Source organism: Chroicocephalus ridibundus, chromosome 1, assembly GCF_963924245.1.
Source record: "Chroicocephalus ridibundus chromosome 1, bChrRid1.1, whole genome shotgun sequence".
NCBI lineage: Eukaryota > Metazoa > Chordata > Aves > Charadriiformes > Laridae > Chroicocephalus > Chroicocephalus ridibundus.
Window position 1 is genome coordinate 131,316,483 of NC_086284.1, and position 20,134 is coordinate 131,336,616.

General features: G+C 36.4%; 1 protein-coding gene across 15 annotated transcripts in view; it reads left to right on the top strand.

The window, feature by feature from the left end:
* The window catches only part of STXBP5L (syntaxin binding protein 5L), a 207,819-nt gene that overhangs the window by 116,230 nt on the left and 71,455 nt on the right, over positions 1-20,134 (top strand). For 10 of the 15 annotated variants that reach the window (XM_063352203.1, XM_063352266.1, XM_063352293.1 and 7 more), the window contains 9 exons: positions 129-212; positions 6,732-6,855; positions 8,470-8,548; positions 8,728-8,882; positions 10,178-10,250; positions 11,539-11,716; positions 13,395-13,462; positions 14,699-14,739; positions 18,040-18,257. In XM_063352203.1, the coding sequence (XP_063208273.1) occupies positions 129-212; positions 6,732-6,855; positions 8,470-8,548; positions 8,728-8,882; positions 10,178-10,250; positions 11,539-11,716; positions 13,395-13,462; positions 14,699-14,739; positions 18,040-18,257 (1,020 nt within the window). The remainder of the gene's footprint in view (positions 1-128; positions 213-6,731; positions 6,856-8,469; positions 8,549-8,727; positions 8,883-10,177; positions 10,251-11,538; positions 11,717-13,394; positions 13,463-14,698; positions 14,740-18,039; positions 18,258-20,134) is intronic. The other 5 variants (XM_063352248.1, XM_063352277.1, XM_063352302.1 and 2 more) reach the window with 1 other exon arrangement.

The window sequence follows — 20,134 nt, forward strand, 5'->3', positions numbered from 1 at the left end:
TCAGTTTGGCATTTTTTTTTATAGTGCTTATTTATTTTTTAAAAATCTCTTAAAACCATGATGTTCTTCAATATTTGTATATACCTTTTGAATCAGAAAGTATAATTGTGTTTGTTTCCCTCCTCCAGCTATTGATAGGCTATGAAAATGGGACTGTAGTACTCTGGGACTTACGATCTAAAAGAGCTGATCTGAGAGCTTATTACGATGAGGTAAGCAGTTTCCATTAATTCAGAAAAACTGTTATTCAGCAGTTTGTTGTATGTTTTATCAAGCAGATGGATATTTATCTTAAGGCATTGCTTGTTCTGGAAATACTGTTTGTGCTATGCTTTTGAACGAGTTATTGACAATAGTAATCAAAACCTCAAATCTGTAGTTGTAATACATGAGGCTCTTACGAGCGTACTACGACACTGAGTCTCTTCCCCTTGTTTCTGACAAGTTCATCAGCTTCTATGTGGGAATCCTTAGTTGAACAGAGTGTAGTAATGAGATAACCTGAGATATAGCTACATTAGGAATTCTATAACTATCTTTACTGAGTATTACTAGACCATTAATTAGAATGAAAGACAAATTATTTTGTTTGGCTATTGATATTACCTCGTACTCAAGATCTGATTAAAAGAAAATATTTTCAAAATTGTATTCTCGTAGTTTTATCAGACAATTGCCTCTTGCCGTTTGTAAGCAGATTATATAAAACACGGATGCAGTTCTTGTATCAAGAAATAGGTTGTTTCAAAAATAGATATATTCCTAGCGATTATGATTTTAGTACCAGTCCTAGGAAAAAACATCCTTTGTTCTGCCAGCCCTTCTGTAAAGTTCACCATGGATGAATGTGCATGCAACTACAACTGAAGGTAGAAAAGGACATTTTCTTCAAAGTGATCCAGACAATAATTGGTTTCAGGTAGTTCTCTTTCCTTCTTCATCTTGCCACCTTATTACATGTAAGGAGTATACACATTTATTTTCATGCTAAAAAGTAATCTCAATATATCCGAATCCTGCATTCTTTCAGGCCTGTTCTCACAGACACATAAACACTACACTGAGCTTCGAGGTTAAGATTCTGAGCGTCTACGTAGCAAATGTTCTAAAAGACAGGGTAATTCAGAGTTTAAACAGGCCAGCACATAAGCCTCAGGATATGCCCGCTAAATTGTCTCTAAGTGACAGTCTGCCTGTGCATACTTGTGAAATCACACCTCTTCTATGACTTAAGGCTGGGCAACTTTTTCCTTTTACATGTCTCCTGGGGAGGGTCTGTTCACTCACTGTCCTCTCTTGTGCTCAGAATGAGACTACATAAACTAGGGGCTTCATAATACTGTTTCCATTATTTTATTTTATTTTTTGCTTGCTGAGACAGAGTGGTTGAGTGTTGAAAATTTCTCATACAATTTAGTTATTCCACATTTTTCCGTGCTGTCCTAAGGAACTTTTTTTGGCCTTTTTATCACTCACGTGCTCTCCTCATTTGTGGTTACTTGCTGTGTCATTACTCCACTTTGTGCAACTTGTGGTGGCTTGGTATTGGCCACTGAAACAGTTACAAGATTCTTCTTGCCTTTAAAAGGGTTGTGTGACTAGCCATTGTACTTTATTCCAGACTTTCAGGCTCCAGATTGATAGTGTTCCAGATCTGCTAGGATTCCCCCAGGGAGCCTCTAAAAAGGGTTCCTTTTTAAATCCTGGGTTATATAGCTTTTGTGAGTCACAAGTGATTAGTCCGGCATGTGCCACTTGGTATTTGGCACCAACCCAAGTTCTCAAACCTAAGCCTGTTCTTACAGATTGGTCGCCTAAGATCACACTCCAGAAAACATTGTTCCTGCCCCCCTTCACCATTGTATCTGGACTGATGCAAGGCTACTGTGCCCTGTGATGTCTGACCAATGTTTTACTGTTGTTCTGGCACTGAGCCAGCCAGTCACAATTGCAGGGTATCTGTGAGGTCTCAGATAAATAGCTGTAAATGTCCTGTATCTTCATTGAATACCAAAGTGCCTCTTTGAGTGGGGTCTGAATGAAATTAATCCAGCCTCATTTTTCTTACTATCATTACGCTTTCTTTAGCACCAGTTTTGAAACTAATGTAGTCACCCTCTTTGGTGAAAGTACTGGAAATCTCATCTAACTGGACTACTTCCTCTCCTGTCATCTTTAAGGATCATCAGATGGCACGATCTTTTCTGGCTTATCAGTGAAGCAGATACTTCTGTTTAGTATCAAAAATTCCTCTGGCACCAAGCTTCTCCATTAAGGGGCACTTGGTATGTTCTGTGAGAAGCAGCTTATTTTTTTGTCTTTGATGGATTGTGAGTGTTCGTCACCAAGGCAAGTTCTTTATTCTGTGTAATCTTCTCATATAGCTGTCCAGCTTGGTAATGTCACTCAAATGTCAGCAGCCTCAAGACTCCATCCGAGTACTCATCCTTTCACAGGATCAAGCCTCAGATGGATTTCTCCTGTGTTACTGCTGACAGCATTGGATTCCAGTCTCCCCAGACTGGCTGTTGAGAAGGAGGCTCTGTGTTGTTATTCAGGTCTGTAGAACCTCACTGTGCAACACAGGAGTGAGAAGTTAACAGCAGATATTTTTTGATACAGAAGAGGAAACAAGGCTGGTAACTGATTGTCTGTCTACCAATCTAAATATTCTTCCCTTGTAAGTTCAGGATGGAGACTATATCTGCCGACATTTAATTGTTATAGAGAGGAATAGTTTCATATCTCATGCATTTAAAGATATTTCTTTTCATACAGCCACAAGAAAAGCTTTAATTTCATTGGCAATGAGAACCATTATTTAAAAGGTCTCTTCCATTCAATTTTTTCACTATGTTGAGTGTTGTTTTTTTAATTGAGGTCTTAGAAATAGAGGATGCCCAGCTCGGATGGCATAGGTCCTCTTTATTTGCACACTTGAACAGTTGCCATAATAAAAGGATCATCAAGAGGTAATGGTTCTCAGTCCATTAGGACATCATCACTGTGAAATCTTGCCTGTCAGTTCTAGGCTGCATGGCATTGTGATACCCGTGCGATGCTTTACTTCACATAAGCCTTGCAGACATGGGTACGAGATACATGTTGCAGACATCTCCTCAAAATATGTGTGATGTTATGACAGGGAGGTGAGTTGTTTCTTACAATATTACCAGGATCCGTCCAATAATTGCAGAAGTATGCCCTTGCATTTTGCTTACCGTCCAGGTTAATGTCATGGAACATTGTTCCTAGAATAAAGAGCTCACTGAGACAACCAAATAACTTGCAACTGGTGCAGCTGAAGACTCTGACCCCTGTTCACAGGCCTGCAATTGCAGCATTTACAGCTGCATTCCTTACTCCATCTTTGTCATGCTATACTTCATGTCTTGAAGACGGGGAACCTTTCACAGAAAAAACATGTCTGCTCATTTCAAATTAGAGAGGTTCTCACCAAGGGTAGGAAGAGCTGTACAAGTTGCATTATCTGGAACTTCTCTGCTTGGTGTTTTTGTAAGCCTATATCTTCCCTTTAAAGCTTCTCCCTGATACTTATGGTTTACTCACCAGAGCTAAAAGTAGTCCTGTCTCTCTTTTAGCCCCGAAGTTAGAGACTGCCTCAATTCATCAACTCCTGACAGAAGGAGTTTTTCTGTATTCTTCTCTACTGTGTCAAAGGTTCTCAAGAGAATAAAATGTTCTTGCTTGTGAAATACCTGGTGCCAGCGTGGAGCTTGAACCTGCTGCTAAACAGTCTTGTGTCTGCTCTTCAGGATGTCAGCTGCAAAATTCTTTGTGTGATGATGATTGTCATCTTCTCAGTAGTGATATGTATGAGATATTCAGGCCCTTTCAATCAATGCTCCTATATGATGCCCTCTATAAAAGACTTTTCTTGAAAGCCCTTTTATAAAATCCTTCGAAAGTTTATTTCCATCAATTTCTATAAAAAGAGAGCACATAAACAAGCCAGATCCTTCAAAGGATTCACAAAGTATTGTTGATAGTGGGCAGACCCCAAAAAAACAGCTGTCTTCATATGCAGACTGTATAAACGTTTGACAGGTTGTATCAATGCACATTCAGAGCTTCTTGAAGCATAGTCATCATCTTTCATTACAACACATCTACAAAATGAACCTGCAGAGTTCACAAAGACATTTGCCAAATGACATCTCTCTACTTTTATCAAGCACTATGCCATTATGGAAGTATCAAATCTGATGTGGCCCTTGCTGTAATGGTCCTTAATGGTAAGATTCAAGCAATAGGATGAGTATGATGCTTTTTCAAAATATGGTTAAAAGTGGTCCTAGAGTCCCCACGAGTTCTTTTCAGTGGAAGAGGTTTGTGGATGGGAAGGAACTGAAAGGGTGTTGGGCATGCTTAATTTTAGTACATGCTGAGTATGAGAGAAGGTGGATGCAACCACTGTGGGTATTGCAGAAGGAGAAACATACACAATCTGGAGTGATATACGTTATGTACATACACTGTGTGAACATTCACATGAGTCACCCACCGTGATGAACTCCTGTTCTAAGCAAATAACTGCTCCTTTTTTGTGTGGATGCTAAAGAAGTGTATCAGAATGCTAGACATTCTAGCAGAGAGAAAATTAGGGACTTGTTCGGTGCCACTTTTCAGTATTAGTCATGACCCCCAGCTGAGACCTTCAAAAGCAATTTGAAGTATTTCTTGCCCATTTTGGGGCAAAGTCTAACAGGTAAGTTTGAGTTGCTGCTATTCCAACTGTCTGTGACAGGAGCATTCCTCCTCAGCTCCACTCAACAGGAGGTTTACGCTGGCAGGTGGCACCTAGCAGCTGAGAGGCAGTTTAACAAGCAGCTTGGTACAATTTTCAGCTGCTAGTTACTAGCTCCTGCTCAGACACAGTTAGTGACTGTAACCATGTGAAATGTTTCTGTGTCTGACAACACATCAAAAGCAGATTCAAATTTGGCATGATAGCAAGCATGAATGAGCTCATGTCAGAATTATATGCACGAGGATAGACATGCCTTCAGTGTAAGTGAAGCAGCGCTCCCCACAGATCTAAGGTTCTCACTACCTGAGGACAATGGCATTGGACTCTGTATGAGCCATCTTTCCGTGTTATCTTTTGTTGCTTTGGTTATAGTTTGGTATCTTACGGGTCTTTAAAAGGAATTCTGTGCCAACCTCCCTCTGGTAGGTAGAAGTTTGAGTGTCATTCATATCATTTGAAGATAAATATCTAGAGTTCAGTTTCTTCAGCTCTGTTTGTTGAGTTTTTATGGGCATGACTAGCTTACTAGTGTGTTAGCAAAGCATTCATATACAAGGCATGTCAGATTCCTGTTAAAACGTAGGAGTTATCTCAATGCAAAGGCTCATTAGTGTCTATGCTCTCCAGCCTCAGGAGCTGAGTAAAGTCGCAGCCTTTTCGTTGGTTCTTCTGATATTCCCTCCAGACCATGAGTTGTTACCAACCATAAAAATCAAGATACTTATTAAAAGAGGTAGACCAACTGGGAGTTTTGAATAGTGACCAATAGCACTTAGGTTTATTTCTTGTCAGCTTAAGCAAAATTGATATGGAGAGCTCCAGTGCCGATTTATGAATAACCAGGCATGATTTTGACGAGAATAAATTGGGTAAATGGCCATAAGCAATTGTAAGTGCATTTCCTGGGTTGCAAAAATGGAAATTTATTAAACTGCATTGAAAAATAAGACTCTTGTATATACATATACATTAAAACATATTGTTAGCTGCTGTTTGGCAGCTAACATTTCTGGAAATGGGTTCAAGAGAAAATCCTGTGAGTTTGTGCTTCTGAGGGGAGTGTTTGAGAAACTGTGGTATACAATGAAGCAATACTTTGTTTTGTCAGAAAATGGCTTGTGTTAGTTTCCAGCACATACCAATGAAAATGAAGAACTTGCACCATTATCCTTTCAGCTCGTTTGATGTAATTATGGATATTTTTGGTCAGTTCGACTAATTATGCATGAAATACTAAGAATGGTCTATTAATTAAGTGTTGCTTTTTGGCATAAGTAACATTCATCACATAGTACTTGCGTTGTGTACATAGGAGTATGGTATTCCTCTTCTCTGAAGCACTATCTGTTCCAAAAGTATCTTACATCATTGTTAGGATAACGGAAATTAACAAATTTCCTTTATCAATGAAACAATCTCTTGGTCTTGGTTTTATATTAAACATCCCAGATTTCTGTATACTTGCTCTGAAACTTAAGTATATGGGGGGAAAATAACTCAAGAACAGAGTACTATTTCTACTTTTCCTTAATAGTCCTCTGGGGAAGACTGCATGTGTTGTATGTTACCTGTAAAACTTGTCACACAGAATTTCCTGTATGTTTGCCAGATGAAACACTTCTAAGAAGAGCTATCAGACATATTACAATTGCACTGTATGTCCCTTGTTCTTATATTTTTAGCGTAACACCCTGTTCCTTCAATTTTTTTCTGATTCAGTACAGGCTTTCTTATATTCTTGTGTTATGTTAGCATTTGTAATGAATTGTTTTGCTTGACGAGCAGTAGGTGACAGCCATTGGTTACTAAAAAGTGCTGATAATGGACTTTAGACAAACAAGAAGCTTCCAACTGTTGATAATACCATGAGATTAATATAATCCAAAGTCATATGTTAAAATATCATTAGTGTAAACACTGTATTCCATTTCTGTCTCAAATTTTTCTTTCATTTCTGTAGGCTATTCATTCTGTTGCTTGGCATCATGAAGGGAAGCAGTTCATGTGCAGTCACTCCGATGGCAGCTTGACCTTATGGAATCTCAAAAGTCCTAACAGACCATTCCAGACCACAATCCCACATGGTAATTTTCGTAGTTAAAACATATAACTAAGAAACAATACAATGTCCTCCATGTTATTTGCTAATATCTGTGTTTATTTCATTTTTTATTGTAGCCCAAATCCAGAGTTGCTTCTTGCATAAATATTTTAATCTTTGCAGCAAAGTAGTTGCAAAATACTATAAAAAAAGGAGAGCAATTTCTATCAAACTTTTTTTTTTTATTTGGTGTCGTAAATACCTCTTACTGGGTTATGTTGCTCTAATGTCTTCTTTTATCCAATTCATCTTAATAGTCTACTGCTAGTCTTTGACACCCTCAGGCTATGGCATTTTCACATTTCTTTCTTCTATATTTTGTACTTAGGCGCTCATACGTGCAGTTTTCAAGAAGTAATATATTTTGCAATCTCTGCCATTACAAGCAGTAATATATCTTGTACAAGGCACTGTGTTGCTTGTTATAGATATGGTACAAGGCTTCCCAAGTCACTGCAATGAAGAATTTAAAGAAGACATATTACGAAACGGCTGTATCTTTTATATCTGGCATTTTATGTGCCATTGCTTTCTATAAACAAGGTTAGAAGGTATTAATTCTATTGCAAATCAATACATTACCAACAAGCCTGACTTATGGAGAGGGAGGAAGAAGGGGAAGGCAAGATCTATGTAGCCCAGAAAAGCTTTTGCATTTTCTTATATTTCTTAATTCCTTTTATTTTATAATTTTAGTCATAGAATTGTACTTTATGTCAGAAGGGACCTCTCAGAGGTCATCTAGTCTAACCCCCTGCTCAGAACAGGCCTGATTAGATCAGTTAGCTCAGGGCAATGTCGAGTTGACACTGGACGCTTGAACACTTCCAACAACAAATTGTGCAACCTATCTGGGCAACGTCTTCCAGTATTTAATGACTCTCATGGTACAAATTGTTTTGCTGATATCTAACCAGAATTTCCCATGTCTCAACTTCAGTCCTTTGCCTCCTGTCGTGTCACTGTGCACCTCTGAGAAGAGCTTTGCTCCAGTCAGGTGGTTGTTGAAAGCAAGCATAGGCTTTCCAATGTAACAAAAGCAAAATTGTTATTTTTTTTAGTTTACGAGTGACTTTTCTCTGACAGGAAGGAAGGAAGTGCTGAGGCATAATTAACCAAGAATCCATGAATTTCAATTGTATGCTTCATTTAATTTTATCACTCAACTAGTTACATTCCAGAACTTGTAACATTTTGTCAACAAAAAGAATTGAGTTAACCTGAGAATGACTTAGGAAAAAATTAAGCTGTTTATGGTCGTAATATGTTCAGAAAAAAGGTATACATTTGGTCAAATTCATTAATTATTAGTTAAGAGTCATCCTTTTCAGTAATCTGCATGGTTTTTAGATGTCTTTGAAGTGTGGTCTGTGGTCCTTTAGATGGATGTGGCAGTAAAAATATAAAGCTGTAATAGAGGTAATTAATTTATACAAATATGTATTTTACAGAAATAGGAGGTAATACTCATCATCTTCTGCAGCTTTAAAGTTCCATTCTTTTACTGCTTATGCAGTTGCTTCAGTGTGTGTGGTTTAGTTTGATAGTTTGTTATCATGATGTTTTAATACAGTTTTCATCTTCTTTCTTTCCTTAGGAAAAATTCAGAGAGATGGGAAAAAACCTGAATCTTGTAAACCAATTCTTAAAGTAGAGTACAAGACCTGTAAAAACAGGTATGTTTTTAATTCTCTAATTAACTCAATGTTACACTCCTGAGTTAAAGTCATTTTAGAATCTTTCCCTCTTTCTTTTTGCAAAGCTATTTATTATTATTTAAAGGTACTAAACCTATAATGTAAACTTGTATGTACTATGTAAACTTATAATTACTATGTTGATTTTTTTAATACAGTGAACCATTTGTGATATTTTCTGGTGGATTGTCATATGATAAGGCTTGTCGAAGACCAAGTTTAACAATCATGCATGGGAAAGCAATTACAGTTCTTGAAATGGATCACCCTATAGTTGATTTTTTAACTCTTTGTGAAACCCCATATCCAAATGGTGAGTTTATTAAGCAAAACACATTTATGGAAAATATAAATGAAGAGATCTTCTCTCATAACTTAATTCCAGGGACTTCCATTCTCACAATTGTCTCCATCTCAAGAAAAACACATCACTGAAAGTAACTGGAACTTCTTTGCATTCTTAATATAGGAAGCAAGTCATGAGTGGACAATAGACCATGCATAAATCTCCAGATGTAAGCTTGAAACACGTGGGCTAGTGTGATGAAATATTGCTATTAATCAAACACATGTGGTTTTATTTCTGGCATTTTTCATGAGGCCGAAAATCTACAGATTGCTACATTATTGAAGATTAAACTGTCACTTTTCTGCGGAAAAGTTCTTAGACTTTAGCCTGAATTGAACTGTTAAAAGTATTTTACTGCATATCGTGGGGCTGCTATATTCTGATGTACGTTCACAGAAAACTCTAGAAGGTAAATTAAGAAAAGCTGCAAGTCAAAAAAACCCTAAGTTTAGCATTTTAAGCCCTCAAGCAGAAAAGTAAAACAAATCCTATATATGTAGCTAAATCAAACGCGTATTAAAAATGCTTAGAAAAGATAAAGTGTATCTTTGTTTCAGCCTTGCTGTTGAAAAGAGAGCCATAATTTCACATTTATATTTTTTAAAATAACTTTTATGCTATGTAAACTAATGCCCCCTACGCATCAAGGGAAGGATTTGTTATTTTAATTGTTTATTTTTGTTTAACCAAAAAAGCATTAAAGAAAAAAACAAACAATATAATCTTCTAAAGAGTGTACAGGAGGAAGGAGTGTGTCAGTATCTGAATTGAACACAGCAGACTTACAGGATTCCTTTGAAATATTCCTTTGGAGTTGCTTTGGAAATGAGGGCATTGAATATCATCAAGTGGACTGGACCAGCTGTTCACAATCTGTTTTTGAAGAAGAGTTGTACACAGTAGAACTATTACTACTGGACAGCAAAAATACATTTTCTGTATATTAACTGGATTCAGCAATGCAGTGATACATAACTTACTCATATTCTGTTTCTTTACATTCAATATACGATCATGCTGGCATGCTATAATATGCCAATTGTATTTCTGCTATGTATGTTGGGCAATAGGGCCCAAAAGTCGTTTCTCAGTTCCTGTCTAGCCCTGGTTTGCAAATATGTCTAGTTTGTGGATATGTCTAGGATTTGTGCTTTTGTTTAATGTACTGTGAATGTTTAGAGAACATAAATATGACTTGCTTGTTTAAAATGACTAATAGGAGAACTCCATGTCTTTTATCCTTGATTCCTTGCTTACAGAATTTCAAGAACCCTATGCTGTAGTTGTGCTTTTGGAAAAAGATCTCATTGTTGTTGACCTGACACAAAGCAAGTAAGTATGAAGTCTTATATGAAGTTAGTTGTATATATTAACTGTCCAGCAAATTATGGTAAAAATCCAAATGTTATCATGCAATGTCATTTTACTATGCAAAATCATTCACTCTTGGTAGTAATTCACTCTATATGTTTACCTCCACCTTAAGAGCTAAGATCAGCTAATCAACAAGAACTTATATTAACACTTGTTCTTAAGTTTGGGAATACATCTAAATCTGCAGTCCCTTTGTCATAGCTCTCAAACATTCACTCAACATAGAACTTAAGTAATACTTGGTCACATGGTGAATTATTACCTGAATGTATGTTTTGGAAACCAGATTGAACCACTACTTATATGCATGCCTAACTTCACCAGACTCCACAGGTACTACCACTGAAGTATTTACTTAGTATCTTAATAAATAATGGCATTGGTTTATAGTGGATCTATAGGATTATTTCATGATCCAGTCACTGGTTTAAATGACAAATAGTACCTTCATATCAGAATCAATGTTCATATCAAGAAGGAGCTATACGTCATGTAATGAAGAATCCAATTCTTATTTATTTTGTTCTGCCTCCAACACTAGCAGTAATGTGCATCCACATTCACAGTGATATAACTAGGAACAGATTTTGCCCTTAATGTCTTGAAACATTTTAAGCAAATCATATTCTGATCTCACTTACTTCCAGGAATAATTCAAATCATCTCAGCAATATGAAATGGATGTAACTGAAATCAGAATCGAATTCCCTACATTTTTGAATTGTGAATAACATTGTGTAAAATGACAGAAGTGAGGCCTTCAGACCCTCCAAACTGATGGAAGTGAGAAATAAACTGAGATCTACTTCATCTGCTATTGCAATTATTGTTCATTGTAGAATCAGTAGTCTACCGACCCAATAAGCTACAGTGTTCAATATAAAATCCACAGTTGTAGAAGTAGTTCTTAGGTCATAGTATATATCATATCCATGAACCCAAATCTTCTAGAAAACGTATCACTTCTGTATAAATGAGATTTTGAGATGTTGGGGAAAATTGGTTCCTAATCTATTAACCTTAGGAACCATTCACATGTATGGCTAGTTATAAGAGGATTCTTGTCACAGCAATGGAAATTTTTTGTCCTTATTTGAGTAACTACACATTATTATTGACATTAAAAACAATACTGGTGTTTGAATAAATACGGGAAAATGTACTTTATTAGCAATGATTTTACTTAGATTCTGCTATGCACTCTAACATAAGAATATGTTTTCTTCTATGGCTCAATGTGTCACAGGTCTTCTAATAAATTGTCTTCCTTAACTAGTTTTCCAATCTTTGAAAATCCGTATCCTATTGACATTCATGAGTCACCTGTTACCTGCACAGAATATTTTGCGGACTGTCCTCCAGATTTGATTCCTGTGCTCTATTCTGTAGGAGCAAAACATAAAAAGCAAGGATACAGCAATAAGGTAAACGAAACCAATATTATTTTTAAACGAATAAAGTTAGATGTGCAACCTATTTTTTGTAATGCCTTACCAAAATATTTTAATTTTACTTCTTTAGTCATCACTTTCAAGTTGATCCTACCAGAAGCTTAGCAGCATGCATGCTTACAGCCTAGTGTTTGCCCCTCAGAAACACCGTCACTTAAGCACAACCATTAATGACTGTTACCTAGGACTCAATCATTAGGCTGCTGGAGTTATGCCAGATCAGATTGAGGTAAACGAAAGCCATCAGTGTACAATTCAAATTTGTATGGATAAGTTATGTCTATCAAAGAAAAATGAAAAAATTACAACTGAAAGAAGTTAGCAGAAGAGCTTCAGCGTTGTTCAGAACTTCAGAAGTTGAGGGTTGACAGCATGTCTGTGAGATTTTTATTAAAGAGGGATATTAATAATTATTTTACTGAGTTACCAAAGTCTTAAGGTAATGCTTTTAGAAATAAGACAAGCTGCAGAAATAAAAAGAGAAAAAGCAATTATTTTATAAATTTCAAGCAATAATCTGGTTTACGTTTTGACTGGAACTAATCCATCATAATAAATAAATTAGAAAAAATACTGGGTAAACAAATCAGACATCATCAGTTTTCTATTCATAGTAACAGAAGTATGCTCCTTGGAGCTGCCGTGTTTTCTATGAACTGAGAAACTGGGCCCTATCTACTTCTTTTGGATCTTGATTCAGCGAAGTACTTGAGAAAATTTTTTTTTCTCTTCTTTTAATTTGTCTGCTTATCTGTCCTTACCTTATGTACATAGTTTCCCAAACTTTTCACCACCTACCTGTATTCGTTGCACACTCTCTTGTCCCCTTGCTTTGTTTGTGCACATATAAATATACACTCCGAATATAGGTAGCCACTCATTTGCCACCCACCCATTTCTGTACCCACAAGTATCCACTCCATGTATCCACACAACCAATTTCTGCTTCCAGGTTTTTTCCACCCACTCATGCTCTGCACACATCCCCGCCCACTCTGTGCACACGTCATCCTCCGCATCCTGTATCCTGTATCCATACGTGTCAGCCTTTAGGCACAGACCAGCATTTCGCTCTACCAGCCTAGACCAAGGAGGAAAATGGGAGTCTTGCCACAAGTGAACAACAAGCAGAGAAAAGATGATGATTTCATATGTTCTGTAAAAGTTGCATGCCCTTATTTCATATCTCATGGCATCATGCTCAGCTATTTGTTTCTGAGCCAGCTTCTTCAGTAGTCTTCATCCTCAAAATAGATTTTCAGTCTATTCAGTGTCCTATGGAAACTCCAAGAGTCAAGCAATCTGAAAAGAGCAGCAGAACTCTTTGTTACTCCTTCCTCTAGTTCCTATTTTGGATTGTTGAGTGTTACCTGTACAGAAATATTTTAAAAACATAGAACTTTAACTGATAACATAAAAATGTATTATAAATATGAATACATATAAATAATGTATTAAGTTTCAAAAGCCTTAATTGATAATATAAAAGTGTTAAGAAGCTTTAAAAGCCTTGAATGCTACATGGTTTTGTTCCTTTTATGAGTTGTATTTCTTTTTGGAAGAAGATGTTGTCTACTGTTGAATTTTAAAATTAATCAGGCAAGATTCATCAGAATAAGTTCTGATCTCTCTACTCTTGTTCTTTGTTTAGGAGTGGCCTATTAGTGGTGGAGCGTGGAACCTCGGAGCTCAGACATATCCTGAAATCATTATTACAGGGTGAGAATGAAACTGAGGATTGGTACTTTTAAAACATTACTGTCTACAGCTTTTCATTGTTGGTTAGCTATAGATAATAGTTGACCCTTCACAGAGTATATATATCCTGGGGTCTTCATCTGAGGTACGTCATTTTTTTCCTTACATAGAGTCACCACAGAAATTCCCATTTGCTGTAGAAAATAAAGCTTTGTACTCGGGGATGAACTACCATTAAAAATTACTATTTGAGGCCCCAGTGTTAGATGGCGAGTCTATGTACTTGTGAAGGTGGGGTCTTTGGAAAGGAGTATCCATTGCAAGAGAATGTTTTGACCTTGAAGGACATAGAGAAGAGCATTAAAAATGGAAGCAGCTGTTCTTCTCTAGCTGTTGTCCTTTGGCCTTCCTGAGGACTTTGTATCTGGGGACAGTTTGGGAATTCGTTTTAATACCACAGCATTAGTGAGGGTGTGGTGCACTGGGATGTAGTTCACCTTGTGAGTGAAGAGATAGCCGTATAAGAAAAAGGTGTAGAAAGGCTCAGATTGCAGGAGAAGCTCCATGAGCGCTGCCTGATGGATTTTGAAGGGGCCATGCTGCAAACCAGAAGTTATTCAGCTATGATGCACTCTACGTTTCCCTCTGGTCTCAGCCATGCTGATGCTAGCAATATATTTGATAAATTGTTATTATCAATGATGCTTCACACCTGTTTTTAAAAATAAGATTATAATGTGTGCAATAGTACCAATAAGGTGATGAAGGGACTATTCTCATTTTAAACAGTAATGTCTCCTTTCTCCAGCTTTACTTCAGGGATGATTTTACGTTAACAAAAAGAACACAGCTGTAAGGTATTAAGGAAAACAAAGTTACCCTTTGTCCTTTCAAAGTTTGCTATACAGTTTTAGAGTGCAGAAGCTTGATGCTGGCCCACTGTAAAGCCAAAAGTTCCGTAACTTAAGCTTGTCATTTGTGTGGAAATTAACTTCTTGCTGTTGCGATCTTAAAATTCATTGGGGGCTTAGTTTTCTGTAGGAAATGCTTGAAAAAGTGTGTTATTAACTTAATCAAACTACTAACAAAATATTTTCTTATAGTTAGTATATATATCATTTTATATTTTCAGTAAGGTGTTCAGAGTTACTACGTGAGCAAAATACGGTTTTACTGCTTATATATATCACTCACTGAAAGTAGATGTTTTAGAATTGCATCTTGTTTTAACACATTTAATTTTTATATTTTTTTAAGCCATGCAGATGGATCAGTAAAGTTTTGGGATGCTTCTGCCAGTAAGTTTCTAAAGTTCACTTTTATATAATGCTGACAAATCACACACGCATCCATATATATATATTTATATATATATATAAAAACCATGATATTTAACAGTATGAGTAGTAATATCTGGGATGATATAATTAGGAATAATGAGGTAAAATTAAGCATTTTTTTATTAAATTAGGGGGGAAAAAACACTGCTAATGAAATGTATTAGACAGAAAAGAGTTAAAGTCTTTAAGAGGAGTAAAAAATCCAGATCCAACATACCAAAACCTATGAAGGATGAAGTTTTGTTAAAAAATCCCTAGGGCACAATTTTCTTGTGTATATAAAAGAGTGGGCTCAATTAGATCTAATATTCAGTTCCAGTTGCCATGTCTCTTCTATTCTGGGTACAATAAAGTCTTTTCTACAACTAGGTAAAAATAGAATATTAAAATACAATAATACATCTCAATACATGTCTAATCTGGTGAGGGTGGAGATGACCTAAATCTTTTCTTGTCCACACTCAAGTTCCAGGAAATAATTGGGAAGCATTTCCATTCATCCTAGCAGGTGAAAGCTTCAGAAAATACTTGTTCCATACATTCTAGCTATAACTACACATACCAAAACCCAGCATTTTCCCCTACAGAAAATACATATGATTATGTATTAAAATATGTGTATACATATATTTATTAAAAATAAACATACATTTTGGTTGAAAGCTAAAATATTCCGGTTCAAATAACGTGACTGTGCTTCACAAAAATTGCAGTATTGCCTTGTATCCTGTCTCTTCTGTGGTACAGGGATGTCTCTTTTATGAGTTATCAGGCTCTTAAAGAAAAGAGAGTGTAAAAGAAACTTCTGTATGAAACGTTAGGCAAAGAGAGATTTAATTTGACCCTAATAACCAGTCTGTAATGGTCACCAAGAACACAGAGTATGCAATACTTAAACTACATGCTAGTTCCACGTTGTACCACAGAATTGTAATGATTAATAGTGCTACCATTTCCAGCCAAATATGGGGAATGTTTACAAGATTTTAATGTCAGCTGAACCCGATGACTTTATCAGGTAGCTCTCTTCTTGCATAATACCAAATATTTTCACTCATGAGGATGGACAATGACAAAATGAGGATTTCCAAAGCCTCATTTCACAAAGGAATTTTACATAGACTTGTTAACGGAACGGGACTGTGAGCTGGTTTTTTGTTATATAATTTATCTATTCAGAAATGGAGGAAAAACAGATACATGCTGCTTAGCGTTTACATCTTCCAATATTTCCAAGTTATGGTGAACACCAAAAAGAAAAACATTCAAATGATGGCAAATGAGTTTATCTGCAAAGACAGAAGTTTGAGAGAGCTTTAATAAGAACAAAAAAAGAATGACTTTTATTTAGAGAAGTAGTGTGAAGCATTAGACCTTGTCTTGTGCATATTTCATTATATACTTAACACTCTTGACAAGAATGTGCAAATACAGGTATTAAAGTTAGGGTGAAACAACACAGACTGTTGCAAGACCCCAACACATTTATTGTATACACTGCATAGGAACCGGTGTGCTAGTCATTTCTTCTATAATTCTGGCAGCAATGGGGAAAGGAAAAAACTTCCCGTAGGGAATATAGACATAACCCGCTCATCAGTACGTACATGCTTCAACAGGAATTTTTCTTAAAGGTAAAAGCTTAGATGATTGTGAACATTCACAATCCCTGCAATAGGAATGGTACTTTCAGTGCATCTCTGATGTCCTGGTCTTAGTCCTGCTTTTCAGGGCATGTACTGCGTTACTGATGCCATACTTGGTACTTTTTATTTCCAAGGTTTTAATTACCAAGTTTTATTCTTTTCAAGGTCTTAACATTTTTAATAGCGTTCAAATTTCATTTGAGATTTCATAGCAAACATCATATCCCACTGGTATTTGCAAGCACAAAATACTTTGCTTTTAGACATATTTTAATTGTGTAATTTTTTACCTGAATGCACAGATTTGTGGGAGACAGGGAATTGCTAAGCCACTGCAGCAGGTTTCCAAACATATATTTGCTCAAAAACCATTGCTGCAGATGGTACCTAGTAACTCACAGACGCGTAGAGAGTCTTACCTTGTACTTGTGCTGTGTGATTCTGTAATTCTTCCAGTCCTAGTATGCACGGACCCGTGATGTCTGGTTTGAAGTGCCACTCTAGATTTACCACTGGGACTAAGGGCATCCTGAGGCCTCTTCCACCGCTACAGAGGGCAGGAAGAATTATGTATTCATCACAGAAGCACTTGCTGTAATTCGTGAAAATTTGGTAGCGTTTTATATGCTAAAACTTCTAAAAATATTTTTTATATATATATATGTAAATATATATATGCGCTAAAACTCCTGGAATATATCTGCACTGCAAAATGAAAGTGTAATTTTGCTCTGTTCGTCATCTGGTTACATAACTAAAACACTATTCTTTCATCTTTTTGTTGTGCTTGTTACACAAGCTAGCTAGACTCATCTCCCACAATTACGCTAACATATGTGACAGCTTTGCCTTTATGTACATACAAACCATTACAGGTGCTGGGCTTGACCGACTTTTTCTGCCCTTATGCACTTATTAATTAATGCCACTGATAAATCAATTTAAAAGTAGTAAAAAACAGGAAGGAATGTCAATGGAACAAAATGGGGTTAATTACAATCCCTCCTTTACCTCCAGAATTCACTGCAGTGGAATTCTAGTCTTGATAAAGGCTTCTGGATATAAGGTTTTGTATACGAGTATAAATACAGATACGCTTATTCGTCAAGAAATTCAAAACATTTTAGAACTCCTGTTCGTTCAGAAAGTCTTTATGTTGCCAAGGCCACCAGAATACTTTCCTAATATTTACTCTTGAAGTACCATACAGTCTTTACATTCTATCAAGACAATAACCTCAGACAAATGAAATCTTAGTTTCACATCTCATTAGGAAAATAGCAGCATTATCAGAGCCTCTCTATAACATTGAGTATAAGCCATATAAGTATGGACATAATGGTTAACATCCACCTTTGACATCCTGTCCCAGAAAGTACTAAGAAGTATTTCACAGACAAATATCCGTTTTGGAAGTATTAGATACATATCCTACCAGTACGGCGTACCAGAATAATATCTGTTATTGTATGATACCCCTGTTTTTCTCCTCTTAGGCCTTCATAAGATTCTTTGTTATGCCACAACTGAAAAGCAAATGGGAACTGAGGAATTTTATAACTGATTTGCTTCGTGTTAATCAGTATTTTTTATATGTTTTAATATATTCCAGTTACTCTACAGATGTTGTACAAATTAAAAACATCAAAGGTCTTTGAAAAGCAGAAAGTAGGAGAAGGAAAAGCTACAGCTGAGATTGTGGAAGAAGATCCTTTTGCTGTTCAGATGATGTACTGGTGTCCTGAAAGCCGAATCTTCTGTGTGGCAGGAGTTTCTGCATATGTGGTTGTTTACAGGTTCAGCAAACATGAAGTAAATACTGAAATTGCAGTAAGTCCTTCAAAATTTTAGTCTCTTATAAAAGAACATAATTTCTAAATCAAATTGCCTTGCTATGTCTGTGCTCATATACTTGAATAAAATTAATATCAGGCTGTATAAATACAGATTTAGGGATATTCTGTTTTAAACCTTTTGAGTGAAATCTTGATCCTACCTAAGTTAGTGACAAAAATCAAACTGAGGTTTTGGAAGCCAACTCTCCACTTTTTTGCTGTAATAGTAACATACAGTACAGATTTCAGCCATAGTTTGCTTTTAAGACTTTATGATACAGCAAATCTCTGTTGTACTTACCTACCTTAGAAATATTGGCTGCTGTATGTTTTTGTTAGATAATGTACATTGTGTACGTTTATAAAAATGCTCTTTTTAACTCAAGTATTTAATCTCTTTAGTTTATGTTCATAGTGTCTGCACAACACAGGGACTGAAAATTATCACTGGCTTTAACAAAATAGATTATTTTTTTCTGACTTTGTTTCCCTAAAAATGGACATGATATGAAATGCCAGATTATTTATGGCTAAGCTTTCCTAAGCTTTCTGTTGCTTTATCCTGTTCAAATACTCCTTTTTATGTCTTCATGTCTTAAGCAGTCACCTTATTTCAGGTAGAATCACACAGTTCGTGTTCTTTTAGCTGCAGTGCAATCACCTTGTACTTAACCATTGTTGTACAGCAAGTAAGACTTTAGCTTAAACCTTGCATTTTTGCACAGGAGCCACAGCCGTTACTAACCACGTGGCTGAACAGCATTTATAATGTAAAACATTCTTTCTTAAGTCTCAGAAGTTTAACAGGAGACTGCTCTTAAGGCAAAGCCAAACTAAACATGACTGCCCCTCCTTCAGGCTGTGGTGCTGGAGAACAGTTTGCAACTCCAGACGCTCTCTTGCCAGAAACTATTTCTTTGTGTCTGCCAGCTCTCAACAAACCCCAGGGGCTGAACCAAAATTTCCCTTTCATTTTCCACTTTCCCCAATTACAGTTCTTTTCCTTTTCATGCTATTTTAATGTACTTCAGAAAGTTTATAGTTGTAGGCTGGCAAAAACATGTGTCATTTTTGGCCTGTAGCCATGTGCCATCTGGTAAGGAAAGTCATTACCTATAGCTGTTCTGTTGTTTTCCTCTCATTTTTTTCCCTCAGAGGCAGTTATTAAGCTAGCTGAACGTATCGTTTCAGGAAAGTTTTAAAACTAATGAACAGTAATTTCATGTTACTGACCAGCTCGTAATACTGTTAAAATTACTACATTTCAGTATTCCTGCATTGTTCCATAGCAAATGCACCTTATCTTTTATTACCTATCATTTAATTTCTTTATTTTCCTGTCTTTTACTTTTGTGGCTGAATTGCATCAGAACTGGTATTTTCTAAAGTGTTATAATATGTGCAATTTAACAGTTTCTCAGATTTTGTCTGTAATTAAGAATCATTTACATGAGGAATTGTTCTCTGAAGAGTTGCTTTAATATTATCTAATCTTGGTGGCGTAGTCACTGAGTTCCCCTGGGTTTTGTGCGTCTCTGAAATGGGCCTCATCTCTTTGTTTCCACATTTTTACTACAGGTGTTCAAGTCTTCACTCTTAAATGTTGGGAGTTTTTTTAATGAAAAGTGTGGGAGTCTTTGTTGGAATATGTACCTGACTATAGGCTGTCTGGCTTTGTCTATACTGAGACTGAGCTGGTCAGTCTCAGGATTTCTTTGCTACCTGAGGTCAGCCCAAGTTCTAGCACTTAGGGTCCTCCTTTCTGTAGCAGCCAGCCCAAACTCACCTTGAGTTCAGTGTACAAATCCCAGCATTTTAAGGACCCCATGCTGGTTTGACTGCCTGACATCGGTCTTGTCTTGTTATTGCTGT